At 40.5% G+C, this 25,635-nt stretch overlaps 2 protein-coding genes and 1 pseudogene across 2 annotated transcripts in view; all 3 read right to left on the minus strand.

Annotated features, from left to right (window-relative positions):
- The window catches only part of LOC129040191 (zinc finger protein 479-like), a 57,286-nt gene extending 44,506 nt beyond the window's left edge, over window positions 1-12,780 (minus strand). Inside the window, exon 1 of the mRNA XM_054494303.1 lies at window positions 12,660-12,780. Coding sequence (XP_054350278.1) covers window positions 12,660-12,702 — 43 coding nt within the window. The 5' untranslated portion in view covers window positions 12,703-12,780. The remainder of the gene's footprint in view (window positions 1-12,659) is intronic.
- On the minus strand, window positions 6,909-8,753 carry LOC129040769 (tricarboxylate transport protein, mitochondrial-like; annotated as a pseudogene).
- Window positions 12,781-22,505: 9,725 nt separating the features above from the next.
- LOC129040192 (putative vomeronasal receptor-like protein 4) overlaps window positions 22,506-25,635 on the minus strand; it is a 33,967-nt gene continuing 30,837 nt past the window's right edge. Inside the window, exon 9 of the mRNA XM_054494317.1 lies at window positions 22,506-22,614. Within this exon, the coding sequence (XP_054350292.1) occupies window positions 22,605-22,614 (10 nt within the window). The 3' untranslated portion in view covers window positions 22,506-22,604. The remainder of the gene's footprint in view (window positions 22,615-25,635) is intronic.

A 25,635-nucleotide genomic window follows, 5' to 3' on the forward strand; every position in this document is an offset into this window, starting at 1 on the left:
AGTTTTGTCTGAGAATTTGTCTTTCTAACAAAGTACAGATCTTACAGCACATGGTAGATACAAGGTCTCTTTTATCTAAAATAAATAAAATTTGATGAATAAACATTTTAAAATTTGACCTGTGGCTAAAGGATAAATCAAAACACCTGTGCAATGGGTTATCTGTAGAAGTATATTTTAATGACAAACTATTAACAACCAAAAAATGTTATAATAATTTATTAACTAGCATGAGCAAAATTCCTATTATGGTATCTATGAAAATGCTTTCTTAGAGTAAAATATTCTCTTATCTTGCAAGGGCACTGGTTAATAACAGCAAAGATTTGGAAGTCAATGTCTCATAAAGTAAGTAGCAGACCCCTTTCACACCCATAGCTGGCCTTCAGAGTTATCGAAAAAATGGTCATTTACACAAGAGCAGATAATTTTCTTAGGTTCTATTAAGTTTATATGTTAATGTACAAAATTTAATTCAGTTTTCTTATAAGATTATCTGACAAAATTTTATATGTTATAATATCACAATATATTATGTAATATAATGTAATATAATAAAATTTTGTCAGATATGGTGTCATATATAATTGGTTATTTTATAAAACATATAATATATAAAAAACAAAATTCTGTCATGCTATCACAATGTATTATATCATCTATATTATATATGATTATATATCATGTATTTTATATCATCTATATTATATATGATTATATATCATGTATTATATTATGATATCACAATGTATTATGATATATATCATATGTATAATACATGATATTATATCACAATATATTATGACATCATTATATATTATGTCTGACATATATTACAATATATTATATTGCATTATATATTATATTATATTATATAGTCCAGCTAATTGACATGGCCCAGCAGACTGCCCAGGGCGGGAACTACCTCCATGCCAAGAATATCATCCAAGGCGATCTCAAATCTAATAACATTTTTTGACACAAAGATGAGTGACTCTCGTCTGACCACAGTGAAGACACAGTGAAGCAGGGCCCAGCCCTTGGAGAAGCCTTCAGGTTCTGTTTTATGGATCACAGCTGAGGTGACTTTTTTGCAGAACCTGAACCCCTTCAGCTTCCAGTCAGACGTCAATGCCAGTGTGGCTGTGCTCTAAAATCCCATGACTGGCTCAGTGCCTTACAGCCACATTGGCAGCTGTGACCAGATTATCTTTATGATGGGCTGTGACTCTTTGTCCCTGGACCTCAGAAAAATCTCCAGCAACTGCTGCAAGCCGTGTGGTACCTGCTGTCTGACTGCCTCAAGTTCCAGTAAAAGGAGTGACTCCTTTTGCCCCAGACTCTGACCACAATTTTTCTGCTTCAAGGGTCGCTCCCCAAGATCGAGGGGAATACCTCTAAACCTTCCTTTTATCAAACCCAAGCTGATGAGTTGCCTTCCTGGCTACTCAGCACAGGCTGTCTTGAGCCTTAGATCTCACTCTCAGCCACTAGGAAGCCAATCTTAGCCCGCCATGCCAAGGACCCCTGCCCACCAACTAATCAATGTTTTATCACTGTCCTGATGTTGCATCAGGATCTCATATCCCCCACCCTGTTAGATGAGGGGGTCCCCATGTGCTTTCCCAGTTCTTCTAAAATTGGAAAACTCTTAAGGATTTAGCCCCTGCCCACCTCCATCATGTTGTTTCTTGGCTTAGGAGATACCTCTAAATTTGGGGAACTCCTTCATCTCTCATGGCTAAAATTTGTAGCAGGGATTTCACTCAGAACCTCTCTGGAGTTTGTGCCTGATGTGACTTCCACTGGACTTTGGGGTTCTCAGCACGTCATGTATTTTGGGGGTTCCCTTTTTGTTTTCTTCTCCGTTCAAGGACTGCTGTCTTACTTCACCAAATTACAGAGAATTTTGATGAAAAAAACAATAAAGTGTTTCAAATAAAACCTTCCCAACCTTTGCCTCTGGGGAAAATATACTTTTTATTAAATTATTTATGTATGTGTTTGACCTATGCTCTAAGAAGAGACACTACTCACTTCACACAAGGTTGTTAGTTATTTAAAAACTTCCTTGAAAAGATTGTCCGAACAGAATCTTATATAAGATGTAAAGCAAATTAACCGACAGGTCTGTAAAAATTGTCTCCCAACAGAGTACAACACGCCCTTAAGATACAGAAATATTGGGACAACCAGTATAAAAAAACACTGTGAAGCTTTCTCAAATAATTAAAATAGAATTGCCATATTCTCCAGCAATTTCACTTCCAGATATATAACCAAAGAAGATAAAATTAGTATCTAGAAGAGACATCTGCACTCCTATATTCATTCCGGAATTATTTACAATGACTGAGACATGCAAACAATCTAGGTATCCATTAATAGATGAATGGATAATTATGGAATATTTATATAATGGAATATTATTCACCCATAAAAAAGAGAATTCTGCCATTTGCAACAATATGAATGAAACTAGAGGACATTAGGTCAAGTGAAATAAGCTAGACACAAAATGACAAATACTGTTTGATTTCACTCATATATGAAGCCAAAAAAGTCAAAGTCATAGAAACAGTGTGTCCACATGCAGAACCTGAACCCCTTCAGCTTCCAGTCTGACATCTATGCCAATGTGGTTCCTAGGGGGTGATGGGTGAAAGAAATGAAGACATGTTGACCAAAAGTGGAAAGTTTTAGATATGAAATAAACAAGTTCTGGTGATTTAATGTATAGCATGGATGTTCATGAATGTTGTCTTAGGCTATCCTTAATTCTGTAATAAAATACTTCAGAATAGGTAATTTATACAGAGTCTAAACTTAGTTCTCACAGTTATGGAGGCTGAGAAGTCCAAGACCAGGGCACCAGCAGGTACACATAATCGTACCTGCTAATTACATTAATTGTCAAATTAACTATATATATATATATATATATATATATATATATCTCAAACACTATATATATATGTATGTATTGGAGCATCACATTTTAACCCTATATTCTTTTTATGAAAACGTTTCTCTTGCACAACTTTATTCTCTCTTTCCCTCCTAGTTTGGGTACTAATGATTAAATCTACATATGTTACAAACACAACAATATGTTTTTATAGTTATCTGCTTATATAATTTTATTTGTTTGAAATAAGCCAAAATAAGAAAAAAGAGCACTTGTATATTTACAGGTTTGTTTTGTTAAACCTCTTATTATTCATTGCATATTTTAATCCTTCAGTTTTACTATTTTTTTTTAAATCTTTGTGGATACAAGTTATTATCTGGACAGATTTTCTTAGCCCAATATATCTTTTCTTGAACCCACCTTCTTTGTGATGTTATTGGCAAATAAGTTTCTTTATGTTATAGCACTGAAGATCCCATTACAAACAATATTACACAGTTGCTTTTGCCAATCAGTTCATATGAGAAAAAATATTTCTTACATTGCTTTAAATATTTGTTACATTTACTAGTCCTCGTTGTCTTTTTTGGGCATTGAAATTATCTGGAATTACTTACATTCAGCCCGAAAACTTATTTTTATTCTTTCTCAAATGATTTGTCTGCTATAAAAAATTGCCTCAGTTTTTATTTATCTGAAATGTCTTTTTTTAAATTTTTTTAAGTGATAGTTTTTCTGAGGATAAAATTTACAGTGGACAGTTTTTTGTCTTTGAGCACTGAAATATATATATTCTTAGAAGTTGAAAAGCTTTTAAGAAGAAAAAAAATTCAAGACCTGAGAACGTTCAGTGATTTGAGAAATTCAGAAAGGAAGGAAATGCTTCCTAAGGAGTGAGCCACAAGTACTGTATGGGTATAGATAATGTGCACCCTACATAGGTGTGATTGTGGATGTGTGGATGTTTATGTATAACTTATTTGTTGTAAAATAAAATGTTCAGACTATATTTTAAAGAATTTATATGAGACAGTCTGGGTTAATCAAGATAAATGGGTAAAATTAAAATGATAAGATTGGTAATAATATTGACCACACAATAAATAATACTGATGATAGGATATCTGTTGTTTTTATCAGAAATATAAAATATGATTCCTCTTCACCATTAAGATGACCATGTTTCACTTATGATACTATTAAAAACTGCCCTTTTTTTCCAAGCTGATATTAGACTCATAGCCAACACCTTCCTCCTTTTCTTCTGTATCTTCACACTCCCTCTGGATTGTAGGCCTAAGCCCACTGACATCACCTGTCACCTGGACCTTGTCCACTTAATGATGCTCCTCACTATGAGCTTCTTGGCATCTCCATACCTGTCTGAGTCACTGTATTTTCCGAATGATTTCAAGTGTAAGGTATTCTTCTACATGCATAGAGGGATGAGGGCTCTCCATCTGCACCACCTGCCTCCGGAGTGTGCTCCAGGCTGTCACCATTACCCCCAGCACCTCCTGGTTGGCAAGAATTAAACAGAAATTCACACTTTGCATCTTTCAATTCTTGGGGTTCTCAGTTTGTCTCTCAGTAGTAACCTGCCCTCCTCCACTGTGGCCTCTTCTAGTGTGACCAAGACCAATGTGCTAAGTATCAGTAAATACTGTTCACTTTCTTACATAAGCCACATCATCAGGAGCCTGTCTCTCATGCTGCCATTGCTTATAGATGTCTTCTTTGTAGCAGTCATGTTGCTCTCAAGGGCGTATGTGGTAATTCTTTTGACCAGACATCAGAGACAATCCCAGTACCTTCCCAGCACCAACCTCTCTGCAAAAGCCTCCTGAGAGAAAAGGGCCACCAGACCATTCCAATGCTGGTTAGTTGCTTTGTGGTCATGTACTGGGTGGACCTTATCGTCTCATCATCCTCAACCCTGTTATGGGCTTATGACTCAGTCATCATGGGTGTCCAGATGCTTATGGGCAATTTCTATCTGTTAGTCCTTTTATGCTAATTAGTTCTGATAATAGAATAGTCAAAATTTTGCATAATGTGTGATATAAATATCATAGGTGATTAATAAGTTATGAAAATAATTATCTGAAAAACAGATTTTGACATCAGATTATTCAAGAAACAGATGATTTGATATATAATTTTATTACACTTTTATTTCATCTAAATACTTTTGAAACCTATGCTGCCAAGAACTTGGTGGTTTCTTTAGTTTAGAGTCCACCATCAGAGTCCTCTGTGTCCATAAGTTTTTTTATATTTAATTTTGACTTTCTAAACTTTATATAAGACAACTTTTCTATCTTCTTGAAGTGTACACTTAAGATGCTCCTGTTGGTAAATAAAACTTCTTTTTTTTTTTTTTTTTTTTTACTTTTGAAGATAATTTAGTTTACCCTTATTTATTAAAAATATGCTAGGTATGTATCCTATCATAGGTCGAACAATAATTTTTCAGCATTTTTTTTTTTTGGAGATGGAGTCTGGTTCTGTTGCCCAGGCTGGAGTGCAGTGAGTGGCGTGATCTCCGCTCATTGCAAGCTCCGCCTCCCGGGTTCACGCCATTCTCCTGCCTCAGCCTCCTGAGTAGCTGGGACTACAGGCGCCCGCCACCACGCCCGGCTAATTTTTTGTATTTGTAGTGGAGACAGGGTTTCACCGTGTTAGCCAGGATGATCTCGATCTCCTGACCTCGTGATCCGCCCGCCTTGGCCTCACAAACCGCTGGGATTACAGGCGCGAAGCCACCGAGCCCCACCCCAATAATTTTTCAGCACTCTTAATATTTCCTTCTCAGTTTTCTGGCTCTGCCTGGGCTGTGGAGATTTTACTCTCACCTGTGTAGATTCTCTCTCTCATGGCTTTTAATGTTCTTCATTCTCTTTGGTGTTATGCAGTTTGAATTATTGTGTTGGATATCTTTCTTTATTGCTTCTTTTTTTTTTTTTTTTTTTTTTGGAGACGGCGTCTTGCTCTTTCACCCAGGCTGGAGTGTAATGGCGCGATCTTGGCTCACTGCAACCTCCACCTCCAGGGTACAAGCAATTCTCCTGCCTCAGCCTCCAGAGTAGCTGGGATCACAGGCGCTCACTACCACGCCCGGCTATTTTTTTTGTATTTTTAGTAGAGATGGGGTTTCACCATATTGCCCAGGCTGGTCTCCACCTCCTGACCTCAAATGATCCGCCCACCTTGGCCCAAAGTGCTGGGAATTACAGGCATAAACAAAGTTTATGTGATATCAAATTTCTTCCAACTCGGCCAGGCGCAGTGGCTCACACCTGTATTCCCAGCACTTTGGGAGGCAGAGGCAGGCGGATCACTTGAGTCCAGGAGTTCCAGACCAGCCTGGCCAACATGGTGAAACCCCATCTCTACTAAAAATACAAAAATTAGCTGGGCATGGTGGTGCGTGCCTGTAATCCCAGCTACTCAGGAGGCTGAAGCAGGAGAATCACTTGAACCTGGTAGGCAGAGGTTGCGGTGAGCCGAGATCGCGCCGCTGCACTCCAGCCTGGGCAACAGAGCAAGACTGTCTCAAAAAAAAAATCTTCTAACGCTTTTTCCTCGTACCTTATTTTCTTCTGTGCTTCATACTTGTTATTTACATTTTATTTTTTGCAATAGGGTCCGGTTTATTCTTTTTTGGCAGGGTGATCCTGAGGGTGGTGTGTGTCACCCTCTCCTGGGCGGAGGGAGGGCCGGTGGGCCAGTTAAAACAATGGTGGGAGAAGCGCTGGTGGGGGGCGGGATTTGGCGGTCAGGGGTGTAACCCCGAGAATGCGGTGAAACCAGGCCGAGGCCCAGAGGCAGCTGCGGTAGGCCAAGGCAGGGTGGAAGGCAGTGGACTGGGACCGGGTCAGGGCGACCGTGCCAAGGACCCAGGCCACACGGGCACCCTGGGAGGCAGGGCGCAGTGTCACATGACGCAGAACATGAATCACAGGCCCAGGGCTCACAGTAAGCACATGGACAAGTGGGCACAGACTCACAGGCCAGATGGACCTCCAGCCACGGCCGGGCCAGACGTGTGGACACAGGGGCAGTGTCACATTCAGACCACGGGGAGACATGGCACTAGGGGACGCATGGACTTGATGCCACAATGCACACGGCAGGCCACAGAGCTCGAGGGACGTGGGCAGGGGCCTTCTGGCATTTCTGCACTGGAATCATGTGAGACAAGGGTGGCGGCCCGCTCTGGAGGTGCCTGCAGCGGTCCCCTCACGGCTCCTCCAGGCTTAGTCCGTCTTCCACACTGTTGAGCAGCTTCCCCACCTCATGGTAGAGGATAAACACTGTTACCATTATCCTTGGTAACATCCAGGCAGACCCGGCCCAGGTGGGGGACAGTGCGGTTGGAGAAGGCCTTGAGCCCCTCCTTCCTTAGGATCTGCAGCCACCGGCCCCTGTGTTCCGCTTTTGTGCGCCTCCAGGCCCCGCATCCGGGTCTCGATCCCGGCAGAGGAGCGTTTCCCAAGTCACTGGCTGCGCCTGCAATGGCCCCGAAGACCCCAGCGACCAGCGGGTCCATGGGCTTTCTGGGGTCGTCCCTTCGGTACCAGCGGTGCAGGGAGGTCAGGAGAAGAAGCGGATGGCCTGGTTCCAGCCCTGCTTCAGCGCGGGGGCCGTGAGGCCCCGGTGAGTCCCCTTGTTCCCGCACGGTCTCCCTAACCCGATGGGAGACTTCTCTGCACTGGAGGTCTGGGGAGGTCTGTGCGTTGATGAACTTCACTTTGATGGTGTCCATGGGACATACGACCACCACGGCCTCGGCCACGCGGCGCTCCGGCGCACCGCAGCCTGAGCTGCTATCAGGCCGTCCCTGGACATCCCGCGTGTGGCTGCTGAGGAACTGGAACGTGCGGGACCCGGGGCCGCCTTGGGGACTGAGCGGCAGAGTAGGGAGCGGAGTGCGAGTTGCCGGCGCGGGACACGGTAGCCGCGACTGTGCGCACGCGAGATCCATGCGCGGTGCCTGGCAGGTAAGAAGGCTTGTCTGGCCGCCGCTATGACCTCCCGCGCTCCGTGGGGAACTCACACGGATTTCGATGCCGCGGGCCAGGGCACCTGCTGGGGTCGCCTTCCCCGGAGCCTCCGCTGGGCCTTCTGGGACGCGGCGCGGCCATGGCGGGCGGAAGGCGGGCGCCAGGTGTGGTCTGAGGTCCCAGCCTCCTGAACTCCGTGCTGGGACCTTAATTTGGTTTTAACACAAATAAATATCTCAATAAAAATAAAAAGGGATGTCTTGGCTTCTAATTTTTGATAAAAGCAATAGCATATGTTGTATAGGATAGTGCATTGGGGTAAATGGGTTTTTTATTATTTTTATTTTTTCTTCAGCACACTGACATTGAAAGGGGACAGTTTTTAGGTTATTGATGAGCAGTTTTCCCTCAGATAGGCCTTAGTGTAGGGGTTTCTGGTCATGTAGATGAGAGGTAGGCTGGGATTAAAAGTCGTTATGGCAGTAACAACCTTCTGAGAACCAGAAAATTCAAATCCCTCTCATGATACTTTGCTAATATCTCCCGCGTTTGCTGTGCCTTCCCTTTGTGCCTCTTCCCACATGTGGTTTCTTGCACTTGGCCCAGCTATATTCCACTGTTCTTTTGACTCCATGCTTCTTAACCTGGTGGCAGTGGTGAGGGAGTGAGGAGATCTCTAACGTTCTGAGGAAGCCTCAGACTTAGCACTGTGAACTGGGGTGTGGGGTTACTGACCTTTGAAGAGTTCCCTGCCCCTCCTGTACATGCAATGCCAGGACAAGAGCACATTCCTGTCCCTCCTTGTCCATGGTAGGGGAAACATGCTTCTTCTCCATGCTCTTAACTCCCAGTTGAAGTGGGCCTTGAACAGTGCCCTGTAAATTAATGGTTTCTTTTCTTTATGGGAGATGCTTCTGTGCAGAAATGCGGGTGTTGGCCTTGTTTCTCCATCCTCAGTTCCGTTTCTCCCCAGTGCCCTCTGGCTCAGGTTTGGATGCTCTTTCTCTGCAGATTAGGCCTCGTGTTATATAGAGATGTGAGGGCTGTGTCTCCAGAGTTGTAGCAGTGGATGGGATAGTGGTCCCTCCTTACCCGCACTGTGTGGGAGCATCCTCAGGATTCTACCCCATCTTCCCTGACAGGCCTTGTAGGCTTCCTAGAAAAATTATACACAACGGTGTAAACCCTATGTCTGTAGACTCCAGGGTTTCTCATTCTCCTCACCCACCCACACACAGCCACCAGGAACTAGTTCAAAAGTTCTGGCTTAATTATACCAGTTTACATGGTCTTCAGCGTGCACTTAAAAGCCTGGGACCTGGCTTCTGCATCCCCTGATACTGGGTTTGTAGTCTGTCCTGTGACCTCAGTTCTCTAAAGGGCTCAGGAGAAACCATCCATTCATTTGCAGTTTCTCCAGGGTTTTTGTTTGTTTGTTTAGTGTGTAGGAGCAACTCTTTGTCACATCTCTACATCTACAAACTTAACTCAGAAACTAATGTTTTTAAATATATTTCTTTTCTGTCATACTTTTGGTGCTCCTCTATCTATGCTAATTGTTCTTCAGTATTTTTTTTATATTTGTATGTCTTTATTTTAACACCAGGTTTAATTCCTTCTTAATCTAATTCGTAACTTTTCTTTCATTTATTTCCACATGTAACTTTCTTTTCAGACATTTAAAGTCTTGTTGTGTGCTTCGAGTGGAGGAGGTCAGATTATAATTGACATTTGTTCTTGACTACTGGACATATCACTTTAGCCCTGATTGCAGTTATACCTGAAGCCAGATCTACCCTTAACATGTATTTATTTTACTATTCAATAAATATTAACTTATCATGAATGGTATATATTGTTAGAGTTGTGGTTTATGGACCTGAATAGACAAGAAAATAAAAACCAAATTACATGGCTTCAGGGGGGTATAATTTTTTATTAAGTTTTTGGTTAATTAAAACATTTTTGTCTTTCTGTGATTTGCAACCTTGAGTGATTGCCTTGAAATAGGAACCAGAGTTAAAACTGAAGTAGTAGGTGTTGGTGAGATTTTGATGGCTAAGAGCATCAGGCTCATTTTGTAACTGAAAGGGAAATAAGAACACATTACCAGTTCCATCTGACCACAATGCATTTGAAATAATCACCATGGCAACCCATGACTTGTATTTCAGAAGAGAAGAATTGGAAATAAAAAGACCAAGCATAAAGCTGACCCAGTCCAACATGGATCTTTGTCTTTAAAACATATCTGCAATACTCATGTAGGCAGTGTGTAAATAACTTGTCAGAAATTAGCTTTTATGCCAATGTTCTTCTTGAATTTTCAGGATTTTGTTTCTCCAGTAGTAAGTGTGTTACTGAGCAAAAGGGGCTTTCTATCCAAAACACTAGAACTCAAAACTGTGACACTGGGTTTTTCTTTTTAAGAAAAAAAAAAGCTTCTTATTATAATTTTTGTTTATATTATAATTATGTAATTGTAATTGTAATTTTATTATGTTTATTATAATTTTATTTCAGTATCATTTAGAGTACAAGTGGTTTTTGGTTACATGGATGACTTATATAGCAGTGAATTCTGAGATTTTAGTGTACCTGTCACCTGAGTAGTTTATATGGTACCAAATAGGTAGTTTTTTCATCTCTCATCCACCTCCCACCCTCTGCTTCTGAGTCTCCAAAGTCCATTATATCACTCTGTATGCCTTTGCATATGTATAGCTTAGCTCCCACTTATAAGTGAAAAATAATAGTATTTGATTTTCCATTCCTGAGCTATTTCACTTAAAATAATGGCCTCACACCCCCTGCTCTGAAATTAACAGCCAGCAGGGGTGTCCTTAGTATCAAAACAAGTGGGCCACACAAAGCCCTCGAGGTCTCCAGGAACCCGGGTCCATGGGGTGAAGCCCTGCAAGGGCCAGATGGGCTGGGTGGAAAAGCTGACCAAGTCTTCCTTCCAGCCAAATCTGGAAGAAAGTCCCCTTGCCTGGAGCAGTGTTCCTGGTACCCACGCCTCTATGGGCATCCCTCAGCACAAAGACCTTCTCCAAGGGGGATGGCCCAGCCCTTCTAGGGCAACCAGCCCAGCTCCAGAAGCCCATGGGTCATCCCCACCCTCACCTGATTGAGCTGCCCCTGAGGCTAAGGCCCAGCAGCATGAAGGGACTTCCACAGAAACCAGGGCAGTAGGCTGCTCTCTGGCGGCACTGGGGGCTCAGGGTCTGGCTAGCCTGTCCCTGGCTCAGGACACATGCCTGGAAATTAGGGTTTTCTCCTCTGCTCTTAGCATCTCCTGGGTAAACCAATAATTACCCTCCTTCATGTCTCAAAATTCACATCCATGTAAAAGGTGCTGCTGAGGGTGACATTTCCAGGAAGCCACAGCCCATGTCACCCCCCTGCAAAGCTGTGGCCTTGTCCGTGGGCAGGTCAGGCGGCAGAGTTCTCCCAAAAGCGAGTGAACTGGCGCTCTGGCTGGAGAGCGCAGGGCAGCAGCACAATGGACAGCGTCTGGGACCTCAGGCCAGTTACATGGCAGCTTAGGAAAGCCGATGGCTCCCTGGGCTGGAGGAGGCGCGATGCTCTGGAGGGAAACCAAGCTGAACAGCAGGTGGTGGGGTGAGGCTGAGACCCGCCCGATTTGGGCAAAAGCGAGGTGCACTTCGCAGCATCACACCCGCCTCACTGCCCAGCCCAGACCTGCCCCTCAAGTCCCTCTCCGGACTCACTCCCCTTAGTCAGGGGTGGCACAGAATCAGTGGCCAGCATAGGTTTGGAAACAGAGAGGTCCACACGGCTTGCCCCTTCCTCCGGGGATGCGCACCACCACTGAGCCTGGCGCTTGCTGGCACTGTAGGCTGATAGCCCCGCGACGGATGGCCGAAAACGGTTAAGAAACTACTCCTCCCAGAATGCCGGGCGAGGCGCGCTCCCCGCTGCCCCTTCCTCCGGGTATTCGCACCAACCCACCCCTACTCCCGTTGCATGCTGGGATTGTACTTTCGCAGCCCTGCGACAACATCCAGAAGCGGTTAAGAAACTACTCCTCCCAAGGCGGGCGGATCACGAAGTCAGGAGATCGAGACCATCCTGGCTAACACGGTGAAACGTCGTCTCTACTAAAAATACAAAAAATTAGCCAGGCGTGGTGGCGGGCGCCTGTAGTCCCAGCTACTCGGGAGGCTGAAGCAGGAGAATGGTAGGAACCCGGGAGGCGGAGCTTGCAGTCAGCCGAGATCGCGCCACTGCACTCCAGCTTGGGTGACAGAGCGCGAGACTCCGTCTCAAAAAAAAAAAAGAAAAAGAAAAAAAAGAAAAGAAACTACTCCTCCCAGTATGATACCTGGCGAGGCGCGGAACGCGCTACCCCTCCCTCCAGGTATCCTCACCAACCCCACTCCCGTTGTATGCTGGGATTGTAGGCGATCAACGGCCGGAAGCGGCTTAGACTACTCCTGCCAGCATGCCCGGCAGGAGCGCACCGCGCCATGTCTCCCTCCAGGGATCCGCACCGCCCGCAATCCTGTTTCGTGTTGGGATTGTAGTCCTGCAAGCCTACCACTAATAGCTGGGTGAGGATAAGAGACTACAGCTTCCCCCATTCCCAGCAAAGGTCCCTCCTCCACCGAGCTCCTCCAGGCTTCCAGTGCAGTTCCGCCGTGCGGGGGGAAGCTTTGCTATTCACAAACCTCTCCTGCCCGCGAGGAGACCGGCTTGGACGGGGAGGCTGATCTCACCTTGTAATTGTGACACGGTGTCTCCCCAACGTGCCGGCTTCATGACTTGTGCCCAAAGTTTGATTTCCCGTAGACCAGGCCAAGAGTCTCTCACAGCCTCCGCAGCAGGGTTGCCATGGTAACGCTTGTCCGCCTCAGTAGCCGGCTCGACCCCGCCCCTTTCCCCTCTGAGGGGCCGCTCCTTTTAGCCCCGCCCTCCGATTGTCCCTCCCCTGGCCACTCCCGTTCAGACATGCGCAGTGCTGCCCTTTGGTACCTCGCGGGAAGCTCCCTCGTGAGTGTCCGAAACAGTTTACTGCCTCATGTGAAGGTACCCAGTCTCTAGTAACCTGGCACTTCCCTTTTGAAAACCACCTTTTTTTTTCTGTCTCTCTGGGCTGCCACGAATCCCCCTGTGCTCCCCAGATGCACCTGTTGGACCCCGGGCTGGCTGCATGGCCCACGCCTGGGTCAGGCCTCGGGCAGGGACGCTCCTGCCACTGTGATAAAGATGAGAAAATGTCCCAGGGGAAAGGCCTGACCCTGCTGCATCCAGTCAGGAAACTGCCATGGGGAAGGGACCCCCTAAACTACTTTGCGAGCCACATCCACCAGTTCTCTGTCCCCCACCCAGGCTGGTTCCCAGGCCTTGGGGTCCTAGTGTGGACCTCCCGGCCGTAATTAACGCAGGTGCAGGGCCAGCGAGGCGCCTTGGTCCCTCCCAACATATAAGGGAAGTTTGCGTGGTGAGGTTTGGATAGTGTCTTTGTTTTTGCCCTGAAATAGGGTGCCTTGGAAAAATGTTTATCCCTTTTTAAATACTCCCTGTGGAACCACTTTTAAGACTTTGCCGGTGGAAGTTAACAGTGATCACTTTTTGAATCCATTTTTCCATTTGCTTTTTTAGATTAACCCGTAAGTACTCTACACTACACGCTTCTGAAACTGGGGTAGGCACAGTGTCAGTTCTGTGCAGGGCGGACGCAGCAGGACAGAATCTCCCTGGGCATACTTCTGGAACATCTATTTTACTGCAAGATTTTGAAGAAACAAATTTAATTGATTTCCAAGGTAAGAAATTAAACCTTGAAAAATAGACTAAAGAGTCATCTGCGCCTGACATATCAGACTTTCGGCAGGAAGAAAACTCTTAAGGAGAGTATATTGTCCATTATTATAAATAGTGAAAATGAGAAATCATAGCAAGTCCCTTGAAAACCCTGCCCTGCCGGTTTTCTAATAGGTCCTTGGTATGGTTTTGAAGTGTGTTCACATTTTGAATATGCAAATTTGGGGTTTTGACCAAGCTTTGCAAGTTTTCAGCTATGAGTTGTTTATTTGTTTTTGTATCATATTTAATTTTTCTGTATCTCCCTCTCCTTCTCGGACTCAGTCATTCCACAGGTCTCCAAGGCTCTTTTCTTTTTCTTCAAACTTATTTCACTCTTCAGATTGGATGACTTCCATTGCTGTCTTCTGTTTCTGCTCTGTTTATAAACTCAAAGGTCTTTTTAATTTTTCATTTTATTATCTTTCTATTCCATTCTTTTTATCATTTCCATTTCTCTGCTAAGGCTCCACATGAGTTAATTCATTATGAGGATATATTCCTTTACCCCCATGCACATACTTATAATAGCTGCTCTCAAATCCTTGTCTGCTGATTACATCGTCTTGGACATCTTAGAAATAGCTTCTGCTACCTGCCTTTTATCTTGTGTATAGATTACATTTTAACGTTTCTTCACGCATTTCATGAATTTTAATATTGTGTACTAGAAATTATAAATAGTATTTATAGAGACTCTAAATTCTGTTGTATTCTTTTGAAAAGCATTGTTGTTATTTGAAGAGGGGTTAATCTGACTGGATTCATACAGCAATGCCTACCTCCCCTACAGTGGACACAGTTGAAATCCTCATTCAGTTACCACACACACATGCATATATTGTATATAGTTGTTCATTTCCATGTAACTATATATAATATTTAACCAGATTTTATCACTGTTACCTGTGAGAGTGTTCAACAAGCTACTCTAGCATTACTGAAAGTCAGAACCTCAGTTTTGTTTGCTTATTGGATTTTATATAAATGAGATTATATATTATGGATACTTTTACATCTACTTTTCTTTTATGTGTTTTTTTGTGATATTCATCCTTGCTGTTGCAAATACCTATAGTTTGTTCATTCTAAAAAGCATTTTTTACACTGTGGTAAAATATACATAAAATTAACCATTTGCACCATTTTTAAGTATGAAGTATGGAGGAATTAAATACATTCATATTGTTTTTCAGTCACCGTCCCAATCCATAGAGAACATTTTTTATCTTGCAAAACTGAGTGTCTGTGCTCATTAAACAATAGTTCCCAGTTGCCCTCCATCTAGCCCCTTGGAACCACTCTTCTACTTTGTTTTCCTATGAGTTTAATTACCCTAAGTACCTCATGTGAGTGGAATCATACAGTATTTATCATTTTGTGACTGGTTTATTTTACTTAGCACAATGTCCTTAAGGTTTATCCATGTTGTACTATGTGTCAGAATTTCTGTACTTTTGCTAAGTGAATAATATTCCACTGTATGTAAAAACCACATTTTGTTTATTTATTCATTGATGTTGATGATTCAAACACTACTTGGGTTGCTTTCTCCTTTTGGCTATCGGGAACAGTGCTGCTAGGAACCTAGGTGTATGTATATCTCTTTGTGTGCCTGCTTTCATATGTTTTGAGTATATTCCAGAAGTGAGATTGCTAGATCATGAGGTAATTGTATGTGTAACGTTTTTAGGGACAACCATACTGTTTTCCATAGCAGATGCAGCATTGTACATGCCCACCTGTAGTTTCCTAGTGTTCTAATCACTCCACATCCTCACCAACACTGTTATTTTCTATTTTTTTGATAGTAACTATCCTAATGGGTGTGAGGTAGTATCTCATTATAGGTAAGATTTGCATTTGCTAATGAGTAGTTGTCTTATCTTTTTATGTTTGTCAGTTTACATCTTCTTTAGAGAAATATCTGTTCAAGTCCTTTGCCCATTTTTGAATCAAGCAGTTTGTTTTTTTATTGTTGAATTATAGGAGTGCTTTATGTAGTGGGATATTAATCTCTTATCAGATATGTGATTTTTGTGATTGCAGATATTTTCACCCAGGCTGTGCACTGCCTTTTGACATTGTTGATACTATCCTTTAATGTGTAAAACTTTTTTTTTCCATAAAGTCCAATTTGTCTATTTTTTCTCTTGTTGCTTGTTGTTTGGTTTTCTATTCCTAAAATCATTGCCAAATCTAATGTTACATTATTTTCTACCCATAATTTATTCAAAAATTTTATAGTTTAAGCCTTTATGTTTAGGTCTTTTATCCATTTTTATTTTTTACATGTAAGGTAAAGGTCCAACTTCATCCTTTTGCATGTGGATATCCAATTTCCCCAGCACCAATTGTTATAAAGACAGCCCTTTATCCATTGAATGGTCTTTGCATCCCCATGGAAAATCATCTGATAATATAAATGAGCTCTCTATACTGTTTCACTTGTCCATATGTGCGTCTCTATGGCAGTACCACACTATTTTGGAACTTTGTAGTAAGTTTTAGATTGAGTAAGTGGGGTTTTCTTTTTCAAGATTTTTTTGACTCTTCAGGGTCCCTTGAGAGTCCATATGAACTTCAGGCAGGATTTTTCTATTTCTGCAAAAAAGTCATTGGGGTTTTTACCTTCTTGGTTACTCCCCACATATTTTATTCTTTTTGATGCTATTGTAAATGGGTTTGTTTGCTTAGTCTCCTTTTCAGATTATGTATTATTATGATATAGAAACACAAGTGATTTTTGTATGTTGATTTTATACACTGCTACTCTGCTGAAATTAGTTGTAATACTTTTTGTGTGGATTTGTGAAATCTCTAGGTTTTTCTACATAAAATTATATTATCTGTAGGCAGGGGTAATTTTACCTCTGCCTTTCCAATCTGGATACAGTTTGTTTCTTTTTAATTCTTAATTGTTCTGTCTAGAACTTCCATTACTATGTGGAATAGAAGTGGCAAAAGCAGGAACCTTTGCCTTGTTCTTGAGCTTAGAGGAGAATCTTTTCTGTCTTTCGCCCTGGATTATGTTGTTTGCTGTGGGTTTTTAATATGTGGATTTCACAGTGCTGGTGTTCTCATTTTTAAATTCTTAATTTGTTGAGTGTTTTTACCCTGAAAAGATATAGAATTTTATAAAATACTTTTCTTCCTGCATCCATGAGGTAATCATTTTTTCCTTTCATTTTGTTAATGTGTATGCATTGATCAATTTTCATATGTTAAAAATTCATATGCTAAGGCATCCTTGCATTCTAAGAATAAATCCCACTTGGTCATGTTGGGATCATCTTTCTTACATGCTGCTGAATTTGGTTAGCTAGTATTTTGTTGAGTTTTGCATCAGTGTTCATAAGGGATAATTTGTAGTTTCCTGTAGTGTCTTTTTCTGGCTTTGGTATAGGGTAATGCTGGCATCATGGAATAAGTTTGGAACTAATCTCTCCTTTTCGATTTTTTGGAAGAGTTTGAAAAGGATTTCTGTTCTTTCTAAATGTTTGGTAGAATTAACTAGTGAAGCCATCAGGTCAAGGGCTTTTCTTTGTCAGCAGGTTTTTTATTTCTGATGTGATTTCCTCATTCGTTATGGACCTATTGAGATCCATATTCTTTCTATTCTTGGTCAGCAAGTCTTGGCAGTTTTTCAATACCTAAGAATTTGTCCATTTTATCCAGGTTGCCCAGTTTTTTGTCATACGGTTGTTCACAGTACGCTCTTTAAAACATTTTGTTTTTTAGAATCAGTAGTAATGTCCCCATTTCATTTCTCATTCTACTGTTTTGAGTATACTGTCTTTATTTTTCCTTAGTGTGGCTAAAAGTTTGTGAATTTGTTAACCTTTTTGAAGAACCAAGAACCAACTTTTGGTTTTGTTGGTTTTCCCTGTTTTTTTCTGGTCTCTATTTTATTTATCTCTAGTAGGATCTTGATTATTTTCTTCTTTCTGCTTATTTCGTGCATAGCTTATTCTTTTTCTCATTCGTTAGGTCATAAAGTTAGATTATTGATTTGAGACCCTTTTTAAATGTGCTTATAGCTGTAAATTTCTGATCTTGACACTGCTTTTGCTGCATCCCATAACTTTTGGTATGTTATATTTTCATTTTCCATCCTCTCTAAGTATTTTTTAATTTCCCTTGAGATCTTTTTCTTTTACTTATTGGTTGTTTAAGAGTGTGTGGTTTATCTTTTACAACTTTGTGAGGGTTTTAGTTTTCCTTCTGTTATTGACTTAATTTGTGACCTAACATAACAGTCCACCCTGGAGAATGCCCATGTGTACTTGAGAAGAGTGTGTATTCTCTTGTTGTTGAGTAGAGTATCCTATATGTCTATATCTGTTAAATCTAGTTGGTTTGTTGTGTTATTCAAGCCATTTATTTCCTAGCTTATCTTCTGTCTGGTGATTATGTTCATTACAGAGAGTAGAGTATTAACATCTTCAACTATTGTTTTAGATTGTTGACTTCTCTCTTCAATTCTGTTAATTCGTGCTTTATATATTTTAATGGTCTGTTATTAGGTACATGCATGCTTATAATGTTTATATATTCTTGCTAAAGGAACCCTTTTTGAGTACATAATGCCTTTGTTTTCTTTTGTAACATTTTTCAATTCAAAGTCTATTTTGTCCAATATTAATATAGCCAACCCAAATCTCTTCTGCTTATTATTTGCATGAAATATCTGTTTTCCTCTTTTCAATTTCAACCTAGCTGTGTCTTTCAATCTTATGTGAGTGTTGTACAAACATGATACTTGGATCATGTTTTTCAGTCTGTTCTGTTCATCTCTGCCTTTTAATTGGATAGTTCATTTACATTTAAAATAATTATTCATAAGTAGACTTCTGTCATTCTGCTATTTGTTTTCTGTATACCTTATATCTTTTTGTTTTACATTTTCTACAATATTTTCTTCTTTTGTGTTGGGTTGTTTTTTTTAGTGGAACATTTTAACTTTTGATTTTCCTTTGTGTATATTCTATAGCTTCTTTTTGTGATGACCATCATGGTGATGACATTTAACATCTGAATTTATTTAATTGCTGCATAGTACTATATTCAATTACACGAACATAGTATAATTTTTAAATCTCTTCTACTTTTGATAGTCATCATTGGGATATTTAATATAATTTAGTTTTCAGGTAAGTATTGAGTGTACATTGAGTGGAATGTACAGAGTTCCATGTATCCTCTCCCCACACCCAGCTTCTCCTCTATTATTAACACCTTACAGTAAAGTGGCATATTTGTTACTCTTAATGAACTAATATAGAAAAGTTACTATTAACTAAAATCTAAAGTTTGCATTTGAATTCATGTTTTCTGTTTTACATTCTGTGGATTTTGACAAATGCATAATGACATGACACGTATCCATCATTGTGTTATATAGAATAGTTTTATTGTCTTAAAATATCCACTGTATCCCACCTATTCATCTTCCCTTTTTCACCCCAAACTTTTGGAAAGCGCAGATCTGCTTACTGTGTCCATGGTTTTGCCTTTTACAGAATGTTATATAGTTGGAATCCTCTAGTATGTAGCCTTTTCAGACTGTCTTCTTTCACAGCCGTATGTATTTAAGGTTCTTCATGTCTTTTCAAGCCTTGACAGCTCATTTTCTTTTATCAGTGAAAAATGTTCTGTTGTATGGTTTCACCACAGCTAGTTTATTTACTTACCTGTTAAGAACATTATTTACCTATTGAAGAACATCTTGGTTGGTTCCATGTTTTGGCAGTTATGTATAAAACTGCTCTAAACAGTCACCTGCAGTGTTTTGTGTGGATGAAAGTTTTCACCTCTTTTGGATTAAGGCTAAAGAGTGTGATTGATGGATTTTATGTAAGTGTATATTTAGCTCTGTAAGAAACCAGCAAACTGTCTTCCAAACTGGTCATAGGACTTTGCATTTTCACTAGCAATAAATGAGAGCTCTTTTTACTCTACATCCTCACCAGGATTTAGTGTAGTCAGTGTTTTGGATTTTAGCCATTCTAATATGTGTGTGGTAGTATGCCATTGTTATTTTCAATTTCCCAATGACATAGCTGTTGAGCACATTTTCATATGCTTATTTGCCATGCTTATATGTTCTTTAGTAAGGTATCTGTATCTTTTGCCATTTTATAATTGGGTTGTTCATTTCTTATTCTTGAATTTTAAGAGTTCTGCGGTTTTTTGCACATTTTTGATAGCAGTCTTTTATCAGTTATGTGTTTTGCAAATATTTTCTCCCATTCTGCGGCAGTTTGTCTTTTTATTTTTTTAAGAGTGTCTTTGGCAGTGCAGAAATGTTATTTTTAATATGGTTCAACTTAGCAATGTTTCCTTTCATGGATCATGTTTTGTTTTGTTTTTGTTTGTTTTTTTTTTTTTTTGAGACGGAGTCTCGCTTTGTTCCCCAGGCTGGAGTGCAGTGGTGTGATCTCAGCTCACACTGCAACCTCCGCCTCCCAGGTTCAAGTGATTCTCCTGCCTCAGCCTCCCAAGTAGCTGAGACTACAGGCACATGCCACCATGTCCAGCTAATTTTTGTATTTTTAGTAGAAACAAGGTTTCACCATGTTGGCCAGGATGGTCTCGCTCTCTTGACCTCATGATCAGCCCACCTTGGCCTCCCAAACTGCTGGGATTACAGGCGTGAGCCACCGTGCCTGCCGTTTTTGGTGTTTTATCAAAGGAGCAAAATCTGAGGTAATTAAGATTCTGCTCTTTGTTATCTTCTAGGAGTTTTGTGGGTTTTCCTCTCACATAGGTCTATGATCCATTCTAAGTAATTTTTGTGAAAGTTGTCGGGTCTGGGTTTAGGGTTTTTTTTCTTTTTTTCTCTTGCATGTGGATGGTCAATTGTCCCAATACTGTTTGTTGAAAAATTATTCTTTCTCAGTTGAATTGCCTTTGTCTTTCCTCAAAGATAAGCTGACTATATTTTTATGGGTCAATATCTGAGCTTTCTCTTTTGTTTCATTGGTCTGTTTCTCTATAATTTTTTACCAATACCATGTTGTTTTGATTACTGTAGCTTTATAGTAGTACTTACAGTTGGGTAGTGTCATTCCTGTAACTGTTCTTTTAAAATAATTTCTTGGTTCTTCTGAGTCTTTTGCCTTTCCATATAAACTTTAGAATCAGTTTATCAATATCCAAACTAACTCTGTGGAATTTTGATTGGGATTGCATTGAATATGTAGATGTAGTTGGGAAGTACTGACATTTTAACAATGTTGAATCCTTCTTTTGTTATGTTTGTAACTAAGAATTTCACTGTTATTGGTGCTAGTGTAAATGTCACTGAATTTTTAAATTTCAAATTCTAATTACATTGCTGATATATAGGGCAGTAATTGACATTTGTATATTAATCTTATATTGTGCAAAGTTGCTATAATTGCTCATTAAAATTGGTTATTCTAAGATTCTGTTTTGTCATCTTTTTGTATTTCTCCATAGGCAATTATATCATCTGTGTAAAAAGACAGTTTTATTTCTTCCTTCCCAATCTATGTACCTTTTCTATTCTTGTCCTATTGCATTACCTAGGGCTTTAGTACAATGTTATATAGGAATGGTGAGAGGAGACATCTTTGCCTTGCTCCTGATCTTAGCAGGAAGGAATCTAGTGTTTCAACATTCAGTATGAGGTTAGATGCAGGTTTTTATAGACATTATTTATGAAATTGAGGAAGTTTTTCTCTATTTCCAGTTTGCAGAGAGGTTTTCTCATGAATGGGTTTTGGATATTGTCAAATGATTTTTCTGAATGTATTGATAAGATCTTATCTTTTTTAAACTTAATATGATGAACTAAGATGAACTAATTTTTTTAAAGATAGAGTCTTGCTATAGTTTGCTGAGAATGATGGTTTCCAGCTTCATCCATGTCCCTACAAAGGACAAAAACCAAGCACCACATGTTCTCACTCATAGGTGGGAATTGAACAATGAGAACACTTGGACACAGGAAGGGGAACATCACACACCGGGGCCTGTTGTGAGTTGGGGCAGGGAGAGGGATAGCATTGGGAGATATACCTAATGTAAATGACAAGTTAATGGGTGCAGCACACCAACATGGCACATGTATACATATGTAACAAACCTGCACGTTGTGCACATGTACCCTAAAACTTAAAGTATAATAATAAAAAAAAATAGAGTCTTGCTATGTTGCCTAGGTTTATCTTGAACTCCTGGCCTCAAGTGATCCTCCCTCCTTGGCTTCCTGCTGCATTAGGATTACAGGTATGAGCCACCACACTTAGTCTAATTTATTTTCAAATGTTGAACCAGCCTGGCATGCCCGTAATAAATCTCTCCGGGTTGTAGTATATAATTCTTTTATTTTTTACCTTTTTGGACTTAATTTCTTAATATTTGGGTGAGGACTTTTGCATCTTTGTTTATGTGAGATATTGTTCTTTATTTTTTTTTCTTGTCTTGTCTAAATTTGGCATTATGGTAATTCTGGCCCCATGGAATGAGTGAAAATATTCACTCTGCTTCTGTTTTCTGGAGGAGATTGTAGAGAGTTGGAATAATTTCTCTTAAATATTTGCATAAATATACTAGTTATCTCATCTGAGCCTGGTACTTTCTGTTTGGTAAGATTATTTATAATTGACCCAATTTCTTTAATAGATGTAGTACTATTCAAATTATCTATTTCTTATTGTGTGAGTTCTGGTAGGTTTCTTTCAAGGAATTTGTCTGTTTCATTTAGGTTATGAAATTTGTGGGCACAGAGTGGTTTATAATGTTTCTTTATTATTCTTTAATTCTTCATTGGATCAGTAATGATAGATCCTCTTTCATTTCTGGAATTAACACTGTGTCTTCTCTTTTCTTCAACTGAAACTAAAAAGGAACATTTTAAAAAGTGAAAGCTATTTTTGATAAACTATCGAATTTCCCATGAACAAGCATTCTGATAGGAAATCATAGTTTCTTTCCTACAACTGTCCGTGAAAAAATACAATGGTTGGCAGAAAAAAAAAGAAATAGGATAGACCATAAATTTACTGGAGAAGAAAAAAATAATAATTCCCAGAATTAAATTGTCGGCCAGTTTGAAAGCAGGTAAAATGTAGGTGCATTATCCCTACTCTTTCTGAATAATTTTACAACCCTCTGCAACAGGAGCTTCTGTCACTGCAGAACCAGAGTCACCTGTGGAAAGTCCTTGCTGAAGCCATCTCCCTGTCCACCTGTCCCTCAGGCCCAGGGGTCATGAGTCCTTTCTCCAATAAGTCATTCAGTTGGCTGGCAGCAAACCCTGGTAAGATTCTGCATGGCAGCTACTTTTTATCTTAGATGTTAACAGAAACTCATGATGAAAAGTCTTCAAGACCTAAATGCCCAAGTCCCTTACTGTATCATTTTGAGTATTAGGAAATCAGTCGGAGGTCTTTTCAGCATCTATGAAATCACAATGCAAAAATAGCCCCAGCTTCATACGGCTGATTCTTGGTATCTCTGTTCTTCAAAGTAGGGTAAGCAAGATGCCACAAAAGGCAGGCCGAATGCAGCATTATCCTCACTCCAACAACAGAACTATCACTCTTTAAGTAACCCAGCGGGTCTTTAAGATAAAGAAATTATAAAACATAAGGAAAAACTTATCTTGAGAGGAAAAATTTTACAAATCAGAGGAAAATCTTCTAGAACTTTGCATCATATAACAAATAAATTATATGTCCTATTTTCCTCTGAGTACATCATACTTTTAATTTTTAGCTTGAAAACATCAGTTGCTTAAAAAACACAGAGACACAAAACAAAATCCCAGAAACGTAGAATTATTTTTAAGCTGATAAAGGAGTAACACACCACTGACTTCTCAGGGAAAAGCTTTCAAGCAAAGCAGTCATTTCTGGTGGGGATTATAAGAGGGAGTTCTCATGGTGAAATGGTGGAACTAATCCAGAACAATCCAGATTTTTAGTATTGACAAAGGGATTTAATCAGTTGCCCAGGAATACTCACTTGGAAATCAAACTTCCATCATTATTCTTGGAAGCATTTCTGGAATTTTCCCTTTGGAAACAAGTATTTATCTTCAAAAATACCAGACAATAGAAGAAAAGAAATAAAAAAGGAGGCAGAGGAAGATGAATCTTACTTAGGCAGGGACTGAAAGGGAATTAGTGCCCATAGGCCACCTTTTTCAGAGCCCACTGTGTGACGGCTTTCCCCAGGACCACACGTGTCCCGCTGAACAAGAAGAGTCCGCAGGGACCTTCACCTTATCCCTCCCCAACATCAAAACCAAAATGGAACAACCTACCATAAGAATACAAATATATATCACAACTTGCATTACATTTATAGCATGCAGAATATCTAATTGCAAATTCAAACAGTGGAAAAACAAATCTACTTGCCTCCTGGCTACAGCCTTACTCTTTTAAGAGAATGTGGTCTATGCTTTCTAATCCCATCACCAAGGATAACCACAGGTTAGTGTGGCATAGAACCACCTCCATGCAGAGGTAAATACGCATTTATTTTTATAAAATAAGAATCATACTCTGTACTTTTATACCATAATTTTAGAATATAACAGTTCTGATCATTTTATAATTATTTGAAACAACCTCTGTACCTATATAACATTAAATCAAAAGAACATTTCATAATTTTTCCATTTTCCTATTGGACATTGAGTTTGCTCTCATGAAGTTTATATTTGTGTGATGATTTGGGGAAAGTTTCTCAGCCTCGCTAGATTGAAAACCTTGTGATGGTGGTCACTGTTTTATTCTTTTTTTTGAGACAGAGTCTTGCTCCATTGCCCAGGCTGGAGTTGGTCGGCTCACTGCATCCTCTACCTCCCAGGTTTAAGCGATTCTCCTGCCTCAGCCTCCTGAGAAGCTGGGATTACAGGCACATGCCACTACGCCCAGCTAATTTTTGTATTTTTAGTAGAGACGGGGTTTCACCATGTTGGCCAGGCTGGTCTCGAACTCCTGACCTCAGGTGCTCCACCTGCCTTGGCCTCCCAAAGTGCTAGGATTACAGGCATGAGCCACCATGCCCAGCCCTATTCTTATTTCATAAAACTACCTGAAACATATCAGGTAGATTGCAGCATCTGTTTGAATGAATGAATCAATCTCTCCTTCAAATCTTGGCTAAAATCCGCCTCATCCACAAAAGTTCCTGACCCTCACTTCAATCATGAACCTCTTTCTCTTCTATAATTTCCCCCGTAGCTGTTTTTTTTGCAACTTCCTGGCAGGAAAAAGAGGAAACATGCTATTTATTGAGCACTATTCTGAGTCAGGTATTTATTGAGCACTATTCTGAGTCAGGGACTGTGGTAAATACATTCAAGAAGAAGGTCAGCATCAGAAGGGCTTTACGTCAGTCTAGACAACGTGCCCCAGAGGGTCCTTGATTGAACATTTGGTGACAGGCATGTTGGACTTGTGCTCTAGTCTGAGGTACAGCTCTTATGGCACAGACTGACCCTGGATCAATTATGGCTCAAGTCCCACCTGGAGATCTCTGTTTCCCATGTCTAGGTTTCTCAAGGAGGACAGAAGCTCAGAGCACCCTGCACTTGGGGATCAGCCATAGGAGCTGCTCCCTGGATGGGGAGATGGGAGCTAGCAGCTCACAATGGGGTCACAAGGTAAGTTCCAAACAGCTCTGTCACAGAGAGTGTCAGCAGATCTTTGTGACATCAATTGCAAAGAAAGGGAGCATGTGAAGGAGAAAGCCCTGAGTGATGTCACAACTCATTTCTGGGCAAAGGGAGAAGAAATTAGCACCCTGAGGCCCTTCTGCCTTATTAACCCATTGCCCATTGCACTTATTCTCAGGGGCTCCTGCCAAAAATAGAGACATTATTCCACCTCCACCTCCTCAAATTAT

This window comes from Pongo pygmaeus, chromosome 6 (assembly GCF_028885625.2).
Source record: "Pongo pygmaeus isolate AG05252 chromosome 6, NHGRI_mPonPyg2-v2.0_pri, whole genome shotgun sequence".
NCBI classification, from domain to species: Eukaryota; Metazoa; Chordata; class Mammalia; order Primates; family Hominidae; genus Pongo; species Pongo pygmaeus.